Here is an 11654-nt window from a genome sequence, read left to right as displayed (position 1 = left end):
TAGCAATGAACATTGGACCAAACTCTTTCTGTGTAAGAGGTCATAGAGCACCTCCCATTGCTTCCTTTAACACAAGATACTTGCAACAGAAAGCTGGTGAGTAGCGGAACACACAACACTGTTTTCGGTTCTCTCAACACTGTGAAGATCTTAAATCACAGAACATGATAAATCGTAATAGAACAGGAAACAGTTTTGAGTACATTTTATCTTGTGGTTGAGGTGTAATCTCTTTTATGGACACATTGCAGAGCAGATTCAAAGCAGTGAATTTTAATGGGTGATCAGGAGAATAAACACCTTCCAGCACAAAGCTCTGTTTACAGTATAAAGTATAGTGACCACACAATGCAATCCACTATGCAATTTGAGTATGAATGGTCATGACCTTATTTTAATTTAGTGACTTCATGGAATATCTTTTTTTAAATGATTACCCCATAGTACTGTAGAACTGAAGAAAAGCAGTAGTGGAAAACATGAAACGGAAAGCATCATAAAATACATTTTCCCTTATATTTCTTGATTAACATTAACCTTAACATACAACGTCATTCTAACTACTGTTTGATTTATCCTGTCCAAAGATAATGGTTAATTTACTACCAATACTAGCATGAAAAAGAAACAAGAATAATAAAGGTATTTATAATACAATGTTTTTTTTTTTTTCTCTTCACAGTACAGTAACAAGAATGGCATTTTTTTCATATATTATTTGAATGAGAATTTTTATGTAAATGTGAAAATTGTCATGAAAAGAGTCAAAAATACATTTTACATTTCATAATGTATTTTTTTAACTTCAATTTCTTTATGTATTTTTCCTCTTTTTAACTTAGGGGTGAAATATGAAACTGAAATGGCAGGATTTGTGACACACACACACACACACACACACCAAAGTAAATTACAAAATTTGTACCCTTTATGAAAAAGAAGTGAACCTAATTGTAGTAAATGTAGTTAATGTGGACTTGAACTTTAAACCTTAAAATTATTTAAAAAACTGTACTAGCAGATAATATAATAATACACTTATGTGTATGCTTTAATAATCTCTTACCTTGCTTTAAAAAACACTAATTTGTATGTGTTGACTTGACTAAGAAACTAAAGCATATGCAAAATAATGGATTTTAATTTGAAATGTAGAGTTCAGTGTTACATTTAAAATTAATATTAATATATTTTAAATTAACTAAATTGCAACATATTTCAACACAATATGAAAAGTTTCAATAGAAGTGACATTAAGTACATAAGTTTACCGTAAATACTTGTCAGTACACTTTAACCATATTTCAAAGACAATAAAATTGTCATAAAGATACTTACATTAGTCCTTTTAAAGTTAAATAGTTGCATTAAATAAAATGTATCTATAACATATTGTATTTTTGCTGCAGTTTACATTCAGTTAAGTGTCATTAAGTATGCACCTACGTATATTCTTTTAAAGTATATTATTTTAAGCCCTCTTTTTAAAAGTATGTTAAAAGTGTACTTTTTGTTTTCAAAAAGGACATTCCGGATTCTGGGAAAACCTCTTGCTTTCACAGACAGACTCATTCATGTCTCTTTACTCATCTGCAGAGCAAGACTCACTCACAATTCACCTGTGCAGTCAGACCCATCAGATTCATTATCCTCACAGCAGTCCTGCTGCTGAGTCTTCCTCATTTGTGTCTCATGCTTAGGGCGGAGAGAACAGCCTCACGCCCTTATTTGGTGCTAGACAGGGTCACATGACCACAAAATGGTGGAGGCTCTCAGCAGTGGGTGAGCTGAGCATCTCTGACGCTGAGAGACACAGGCACACATCCATGATCTGAAACCCAGGGCAGGAAACAGAACTGTGCCTCAGCCGTGTGGTGAGTGCACTAGGGGTAATTCTAGCAGGGGATGAAGGAAGCTTGTTGTTATTGGAAAACCTAAGCATTGAGATGGGAGGGAAAGAAGGAGGGATGGGAATTTGTTTGTGATGTATCTTTGGTAGCGGAAGAGGTTTAGCATCAGCATCCTTTATGACGCAAGACACAGGCAGCTGCTTTTGTTTGCGTTTGGATCATAAATGAGTGTTTGTCATGTTGAATACAGGCACATTGTATCGTAATAATTCTATGTACAGCTGACCTGCTTTGGCCATTATTCAAATTCATGGCTCTGCTTGCATGGCTCATTTATTTGCCTATGTGTACGTGCGATTGCATGTTTATAAATGCCAGAGTGAGTGAACCCTAAGCGGAAGAGTGATTCATAAAGAAGAGGGGAGAGAGAGCAGAAAAGATGAGGTGATGATGATGACATAATGCCCGCCCACTTTTCCTGTTTCCTGCTATGGAGGATGGATGAATGGATGGATGAATTAATCCAACGTCTTGATAGAGGGAGAGAGCAACAGACCTTTCCATTTTCACCCTCACCCACTCTCTTTCTCTCCATCAACACCCATTCTCTGTTTGAGAGCTAGCAACCATCTGGCAGCTTATTGTAGATACTCCCGCGAGACAGGCTTCCCTTCTCACATGGCTCTCTCTCTCTCTCTCTCTCTCTCTGTGTGTGTGTGTGTATGCATAAATTCACACATGAATTCACACTGCTTCTTTTAAAATCCAAATAGGGATGTTAAAGCAATGGTATGGGTAGATTTTTAGAGCAGATTAGATTATACAGACAATTTTTTTCTGTTGACAGTCCATTTGTTGCGTATTGCAGCTGAAGCAAATGCAAGACTGATATTACAACATATTAAAGAGCTGCAAAAATTCTGAATTTACAATGTTAAGTGCATCTACTCTGCATGAATTTGAAAAAGCCTTTCGTCTGCGAGTTCCTGTTTTGTAGCTCTAATTTTAAATCTGTAAAATGTATAAGGTTCAACAGGATAATTTATTCTTATTTGTTTGTAAAGCACATTTAACTAAAGTGAAAGTGATGAAAGTACTCCATAACAACAACAATAACAACAACAACAACAAAAGTAATAAGACAAAAAAATAAGAATTTTATTCTTCCCTTACAAAAAGTTTTGAATGCAGTGATGATGATGATGATGATGATGATGGTGATGATGATGATGACGGTGGCTATACATTTGTTTTTGATAGTTCCCTTTCTGGCGATGAGGGGATGGACCAGACTCATGAACACAAGATGAGTTTTGAAGGGGCAGAAGGTAGACCAGGTGAGACTGAGAAACACTGACACTCTAGAATATGCCTCAAAATATCACAAGAGGATTGAATACCTTTACAAAGACTACTTCAAACTGACAGAACAGTGAAAATGTTATGAATCTGAGGTATAAAGTAACATACTCTTCTTCTACACATTCTTATTAGGCTTAACATGATTTAGTCAAGTAGGGCACGTTCCTGAAATTTTGTCAATCCAGGAACAATATTCAAATAAACCAATCTGAAATAGCATGATAAACGGATGCATTGTTTTCTAAATCCACTAGCTCCGCCCACCTCCCTGCCTCTGCAGGGACAAGGGGGTGTGGCCTCTCAGAGAAAGAAGCTGTCGGCTCCTCGTATAAGTCTATCTTTGGACCAAAGTGAGGATGACCTGTTTGAAACACCAGATGACCTCGACATCAATGTGGATGATCTGGACACACCTGATGAAGCAGATTATACTGACCATGAAATAGACTGGGAAGGTAGGACATAAAAACTTTATGATAATTGTGTAATATTTAATCCTTTAACTGTCACCACGGGACGCCTAAGTTTACTTCACTATATTACAATCAAATAATCAAATAATCTAAACTTGACAAACTATATATCGTTGGAAAGGTCTAAGACTCCCAAATATATATTTTACCAATGTCTTTTGTTAAAAATTATGTAGGAAAAGTAATAGATTAATTTATGACAAGAGTGCACCCTCAAAAATCTAAATTATTACAAGAATTTTGACCTTTGTTTAAAAAAAGACTTCTTCATTGCCTTTTTCTCTATTACATTTTAGAAATCATCAGAAATTAAATATCGACTGAAAACTTAAAATCTCAAAACCCATCCTTTAAAACCCATTTTAAAATCAGACATTGCATTTCCATGTAAATAGTACAATATCATGTTAAAAAATGTTTTTAGTCATGAATTATAAAAATGTAGGTTTGTATCATGCACATTCAAGTCTAACTTCAAAAACGTGAGTGACAGTTATTAAAAGAGATTGCTAATATCTTGACATACAATTTTTTTTTCAGAGCCTCAAGCATCTCAGAATGATTCTTTTAAAGAAACAGTTGAGCCCATTCCCACATACAGTGCTCAGGAGGAGCGGCAGGATTCCAAACTCTGGAGAACCGTCGTCATTGGAGAGCAAGAGCATCGCATCAACATGAAGAGCATTGAACCTTACCAAAAAGTCATATCCCATGGAGGTACGTTAAAGGAATATTTCAAAGAAAATGTGAAAGAATGTTTTGGGTTAAATGTAACGTAAAGAGACTGGTTCACACAGAGACTATTTTCTTAGTGTGCAAAGACATGCAGAGAAATGCATGTATGTTCCTACAATGGAGGTTTATGGGGCAACTACAATAGAGTATTTGTGAAGCTCCTCGGTTTGAGACCGTGTTGATGTTGTTGAGGGACTTACATGGACCTTTTAATAAAATGTTTGATATTTGAGCTGTAATGCCTTAATCATCCACTTGTGGATTGTTTTCACAGAAAAGATTAGTAGGCAATTTGGTTAAACTTTATTTTACAGTATGTGTACTTACTGTGTACTTATTCAAGAAAGTAATGGCTAGTACAAAGTACCTACAGTACCTACAGGTTAAGTATAGGTTTAGGGGTAGGTTCATGGTTAGTTATTATTTAGTCGGGGTACTAGTTATTACCCAGTTATTGCAATTGTTACATCTACACGCAGAACAAGACTGATAAAAATAAAGTGCTTCAGGCGATTCTATTAAATCAGTATTAAATTAAAGTGTAATGTTTAAAGGTTACGGTTAAGGGCTTATACTTTGAGCATTTGCATTTATTGTGGTCCTTGTACACAATTCCGAAATGTTTTCATTGGAAGCATTATTGTGGTTGTGTGGTTTTAGCACTTCAGCATACTTCGAAAAAGAGTACTTATTACATAAATACTACATTCTTAAGTTATTACATAACAACTAAATACAATTTAAAATTATTTACAATTGAATTAAACTATATTAAAATTTCAATTTATATTAAATGCAATAAGTTGAACTTAAAGGGTTAGTTCACACAAAAATCTAAATTATGTCATTAATAACTCACCCTCATGTCGTTCCAAACCCGTAAGACCTCCGTTCATCTTCGGAACACAGTTTAAGATATTTTAGATTTAGTCCAAGAGCTCTCAGTCCCTCCATTGAAGCTGTGTGTATGGTATACTGTCCATGTCCAGAAAGGTAAGAAAAACATCATCAAAGTAGTCCATGTGACATCAGAGGGTCAGTTAAAAATTTTTAGAGCATTGAAAATACATTTTGATAAAAAAAATAGCAAAAACAACGACTTTATTCAGCATTGTCTTCTCTTCCGTGTCTGTTGTGAGCGCGTTCACTGCAGTGTATGATATCCGGTTCGCGAACGAATCATTCAATGTAACCAGATCTTTTTGAACCAGTTCACCAAATCGAACTGAATCATTTGAAACGGTTCGCGTCTCCAATACGCATTAATCCACAAATGACTTAAGTTGTTAACTTTTTTAATGTGGCTGACACTCCCTCCGAGTTAAAACAAAACACTATCCCGGAGTAATTAATTTACACAAACAGTACACTGACTGAACTGCTGTGAAGAGAGAAGTGAAGATGAACACCGAGCCGAGCCAGATAATGAACAAAAGTTTGACTCGTTCACAAGTCAAGAACCGGTTGCATCGGTTTTCGGATCACCAGTAGTTCTTTCAGACAGTTTGATTCAATAAACCGGTTGAAGAAAACGGTTCACCTTTTCTTTTGCGCTCGACGTAATGGCGTCATTTGCGATGATTGCCCTTGATTCAAGCCTTCGGTTTACCCACGCTCATAACACTAGCACAGAATCAGTTCAGAATCAATCACCAAAACAATCAGTTTGGTTCAGGCGCTCTGTGTGTCATTCTGCTTCACACTGAATCACGCATGTGCAGTATTATCAGCTCCTCGGTTCTTGAACTGGACGAGTCTGACAGAAACGGTTCTTGACTCGAGAACGAGTCAATCTGTTGTTCGTTATCTGGCTCGGTTCGGTGTTCATCTTCAGTTCTCTCTTCACAGCAGGTCAGTGTGTGTACTGTTTGATAATGGTTTGTTTGAACTCAGAGGGAGTGTCAGCCACATTAAAAAAGTTAACAGCTTAAGTCATTTGTGGATTAATGCTTATTGGAGACACAAACCGTTTCAAATGATTCAGTTCGATTTGGTGAAATGGTTCAAGAAGATTCGTTCGCGAACCGGATATCATACACTGCAGTGAACGCGCTCCCAACATACACGGAAGAGAAGACAATGCTGAATAAAGTCATAGTTTTTGCTATTTTCTGGACCAAAATGTATTTTCGATGCTTCAACAAATTCTAACGGACCCTCTGATGTCACATGGACTACTTTGATGATGTTTTTCTTACCTTTCTGGACATGGACAGTATACCGTACACACAGCTTCAATGGAGGGACTGAGAGCTCTCGGACCAAATCTAAAATATCTTAAACTGTGTTCCAAAGATAAACGGAGGTCTTACAGGTTTGGAACGACATGAGGGTGAGTCAATAATAACCCTTTAAGAGTTTTCCCTGCCATTAACAAGTTATCTTGTCATTTAGAAGACAATGCTTCCCTGCCATTGACAAGTTTTTACAGCTTTTAGTGTTTTCACATAAAAGTAATAATAAATATTGAATATTTGAATGAATATTTCCTAATTTTGTAATTTCTGTTGTCTTTGAAATATGGTGAAATTGTACTCTTTATAATTTATTACTTTAATGTATATTAAATTATTTAGTAATTTTGTAAATTTAAAATAAACCTTTTTTTAAACAACACAGTTATAATACTACAATAGTGCTTTTATATGTTTTAGTCATCACATCAAAACAAGTGTGTTAATGAACAGTCATGAAAGTGTACTCACTTTAAGTAAAGTGGCATTTCATTCCATTATAATTTACGTGGTCCTTTAAATCTGTTTTTTTTTTTCTCTTTACCCACAGGGTACTATGGCAATGGCGCAAATGCCATCATTGTATTTGCTGCATGCTTCCTCCCTGACAGTGACAGAGAGGACTATCACGAGATCATGGAGAACCTCTTCTTGTGAGTTCAGTCAAACTAAAATGAGGCTTGTTCATCCTGAACTAAAATAGAATAATATTAGTAAATGTGAATTATTCCTCAGATATGTTATCAGTACACTAGAGCTCATGGTAGCAGAGGATTACATGATTGTGTACTTGAATGGAGCCACTCCACACCGGAGGACGCCTGGCTTCAACTGGCTCAAGAGATGCTACCAGATGATTGATAGGAGGTGGATATTATATACCTGCTGAACATGAACATTATACAAAATATTATTATATTATTAATAAATTATATAAAATTAATGATTTTTTTTACTTTTTTAAAGAAGAAGACTAATGTTGTTGTTTACACTTTTTCAGGCTCAGAAAGAACTTAAAATCTTTCATCATTGTTCACCCATCATGGTTCATTAAGGCAATTTTAGCCATCACAAAACCATTTATCAGGTATAGTGAAAGGATTGATTGATTTATTGATGTACTTATTATTATTTATTTTTTACATTAATAGATTTTATACAGTAAATCACAGTTTAAATAAATAAATGGCAGCTTTGCATTTCCATATATTAAAATTGGAAAATAGTTATTTTTATTTGTAATACTGTTTCAAATTAATATTTTTCCTACTGTATATCTGATCAAATAAATGCAGTCTTTTTAAGCCAAAAAAAGTATAGATAAATAAAAAATAATGGTATTGTAAATGGTAAGTTAATTCTATAATTATAATAATAACAAACTAAAAAACAAATATTTATAAATGTTTTCCAGCTCAAAGTTCAGCAGTAAGATCAAGTATGTGAACAGCTTAGCAGAACTGGAGCAGCACATCCCAATGGAGTACGTCCACATACCTGAGTGCATCATCAGGTGAGCCACACGTTTATCTGACTTACGTTTAAATCTATGGCAAACAATTTTAGGCACTGCTCTGTGCTGTACAAGTGTAAACAGAGAAAGCATCGAGGCACTGATCAGCTGCACACATACTGTGAGATCGAGACGATCGCAGACAGCTGTAGCTGATGAAGAGGTGCTTATGAGAATCTGTACAGGAGCTGTGACTCAATCATTTGAAACCTGTGAAGACACGTTTCTATGGGAACAGACATTTAAAACACTGGGACAACGTTAAATAGTTTATATTCTTTACCAGGAGTCCTCAACTTCTTTTTTTCTACCAAACCCCTATAATCTAAAGTGAAGTATAAGTGAACATCATTTTTGAATTGCAGGATTTTTACATACATAATCAGAGAAAAATATTTGATAATATTTATAGTAAAATATTTTATATGATATTCTACATTTATTTTTTTATTACATTTAAAGAATTTTTTATCTTTGACTTTTTTAAAGAAAGTTTATCTTTGCCTCTCTAGACTGGATGAGGAGTTACGGGAAGCAGCAGAGAGCTCTAGGTGAGTATAACAGAAGATGTTTCAGACCTTTTACTCTTTTTTATGTCATACTACAATATAGTGCTCTGGCTATATGAACATTATTGTCATTTTCATTTCTTTATAAAGAATCAGCAGCTTTCTCCAAGGAAGTGAGAATCCACAAGAATCGATGTAAGATTTCTTCATCATGCATAGTGAATAGCCATGTCAAGTCAAGCATTATGTTTAAAGTCAACATGAAATCACAACATACCCTTTTCACATGTTCCTCATGCTATATGATTCATCATTTTATTCCTATTAAAAATTCCTTAAACTCTAATGCTTCGCTGACATCACCAAGAAGTAATGTTGACAATAAAAAATGATTGCTGACAACAATGCAATAATGTGAGATGCTCTAAATGATGAAAATGTGATGTGATGTTGATGGTGATGTGATTCAATGTGATTCATGTAGACTTTAAAGTATATAATTTTCAGATTTGTAAAAAAAAAAAAAAAATACATAATGATCTTTAGATTTTATTAATAGTGATAAACTGTTTAAAAATTTGTTTCAGAGCTCAACCCAATGCGAGCAGTTCATAAGAGCCATCGGCTATGGGTGCAAGCACAAAATGTCTGTGAAGGTGTTGAGTATTTCAAATTGTAATGATTGCACACTGATATGGATGCAATAATCGCATAATATAAGAAAGAGTGTATTTTTGTGATTTGGTATCTCACAGTGCTGGGATGAAAAGTGCAGCACCACATGTTCTTCAAGACAAATCACCTCAAATGTAATAATTCTTCTCACAGAACAGTAGCTTAAACCAGCGCAATGCTAGGATCATTCTTTGTCTCTTATCCTCTTGCAAAAGTTTCTCGCGTTACTTGAATTATGCATGAGAAGGATTTTAGCAATAATATAATGTACTTTAATGTTTCCCCTTTAGACGCATAATTTTCACCATCAGCATTTTTTTTTTCTAATTGGAGCATGCATAAAGGGTAAATCCAGTCACTTCAACTGCTCTGTATTGTTATTAGTGCATGCAAAGTTATTCTCAATGCACAGCACCCTGTATGCACTAATGCCAATTATCCCCCCTCTCATGCTAAATTGAACACTTGTGGACACAGAAAATAGAGCACTAGTTAATTACTGCCATTGTCAGAAACAATGTTAGTCAGGTTTAAATTTAAACATCTCATATCTCATACACTTTATATGTATCAGTTCAAAATCAGCAGGGAGAAATCATTTGTAGTTCTTAAATGTCAAGTGTGTTATGCTAAAATGCTTCCTCTGTTACTTTAAGCCCAGGCTGACTTCCTGAAGAAAGTAACATAAGGACTTTTGTGGCTCTTTTAAAACATTTTTGCAGTTAAACATGTTGCTCAGCCAATCCCTGTCAAACATTAGTGGATATTGTCTCAACAGGTGGCTTGAGAACATTTGTGAAATCCAGTGCTTGCTATAAACTTATGTAGTGTGCAACAGTGCCTGCTCAATTTGTTTTAGCTACCTTGGTTGTGGAAGTAATTCATCCGTTTGTTTTTCCTGTAGGGATAAAAAAAAAGAGTCTTATTAAAGAGACATAAGCTATGAACAAAACCAACAATCTAAAAGGTTAATTACTACATTACAAAATTCGATTTGAAGCTAAAAACCTCATGAAGTATTGCAAATGTCAGAATCTAATCAATACAGAGAAAAAAATTAAATAAAATAATCCAATGTTGGAGATGTTGATATAATATATATAATCACAGATAATGTAGTTTTTCACTAGGAGTTTCACTGTTAAAAATAATTTTAAAAAATTGAGAAAAAAGTCGAAACAAAGAATTGCTTTATCAAAGGCATATATTGATCAATAACCTTGGACCTCACAGAAGGTCTATCTTCAATGGTTTATACATTCTTAAGGTATTTTACAAGTTATTATAAATCAATTCTGTAATGGAGAAAATTAATGATTTTTTTATTCCGAATACCCAGATGTTGCATATATTTTTTCAAGTTTAAAGAGGGTTTCAAAACCTCTAACTAAATATTTTCAGCGGATTTGAATAATACCTCAAATCATGTGACTTTTGTGGAGCGGTGTGCCATTACTTTTCCAAGCAATCAGACTTGTATCAAAGCCCCCCCCCCCCCCCCCCCATCATTCACATGAACAGTTCACTTTAGAGCCACTAGGGGCGCTGGAATGACACACTTCACCTTTAAGAATCAAGCCATAGTGACGCATCAGTTGTTCTTGGCTCACAAAACTCAAATCAGTCCTAGATGTTCCAGAACTTTGATGTCTTTTTGAGTGTTTGCCATGTATAAAGGTAAAAATAGTTGCCACAATCAAAAATCTGTCAAATCCTAAGAGCATGCTGTTTCAGAGGTTTTCACATTCAGTGTGACTTGCTTTGTCTACTTTTGAACTCTTGTCAGTGTGTAAGGGTGTGTGAATGTTAATTTGTTTGTTAGTGTGTGTGTGATTATCTGTTTACATGCTGTTAGGTATCCCAAGTTCTTCCTGCTAACAGGTTTGGGAACTAAAATACAGGGATTCAAAAAGATTGCTATAAAGCACAATATTACGTGTGTGTGTGTGTGTGAATATATGAGAGACATTATGTGTGTGATTGTATCACTGCATGTGTCCCTGGTTTCTTGACATATGATCCTTTTAGACAGAAATTCTACTGAATAATATGAATAGATGAAATTTGTTCCAGAGGCCTTCTTCAGCAGAGCATATTGAGATTGAGATGTGTATAATATTGCAGAGTAAATCAATAAATTTAAATCATATCTGAGCAGTTGTGTTATTGGTGCTGTTTATGTAATATTCTCATACATATGACATTTCTTTTTAAAATTATATTGGAATTGATTATTCAGAGTTTACCCATATTTTTAATAACATTTGAATTGAATTTTAGGGTTAAAGGAAATGTCTGTAAAA

At 34.6% G+C, this 11654-nt stretch overlaps 1 protein-coding gene across 2 annotated transcripts; it reads left to right on the top strand.

Annotated features, from left to right (window-relative positions):
• Positions 1-39: 39 nt before the first annotated feature.
• On the top strand, positions 40-11505 carry LOC127957013 (protein prune homolog 2). Of its 2 annotated transcripts, none has more exons than XM_052555344.1 (11): positions 40-96; positions 3111-3187; positions 3467-3667; positions 4226-4402; positions 7205-7307; positions 7390-7521; positions 7655-7741; positions 8069-8167; positions 8680-8718; positions 8827-8871; positions 9264-11505. In XM_052555344.1, exons 2-11 carry the CDS (start codon positions 3133-3135, stop codon positions 9289-9291), a joined length of 966 nt encoding a protein of 321 aa, XP_052411304.1. In that variant the 5' UTR covers positions 40-96; positions 3111-3132; the 3' UTR covers positions 9292-11505. The 2 variants fall into 2 exon arrangements, with proteins under 2 accessions (XP_052411304.1, XP_052411305.1); XM_052555345.1 differs by lacking the exon at positions 40-96 and adding an exon at positions 1599-1874.
• Positions 11506-11654: the final 149 nt, after the last annotated feature.

Source organism: Carassius gibelio, chromosome B5 (assembly GCF_023724105.1).
Source record: "Carassius gibelio isolate Cgi1373 ecotype wild population from Czech Republic chromosome B5, carGib1.2-hapl.c, whole genome shotgun sequence".
Lineage (NCBI taxonomy): Eukaryota > Metazoa > Chordata > Actinopteri > Cypriniformes > Cyprinidae > Carassius > Carassius gibelio.
Note: the sequence above shows the minus strand (reverse complement) of the source record. Positions and strands in the feature narration are given on the sequence as shown.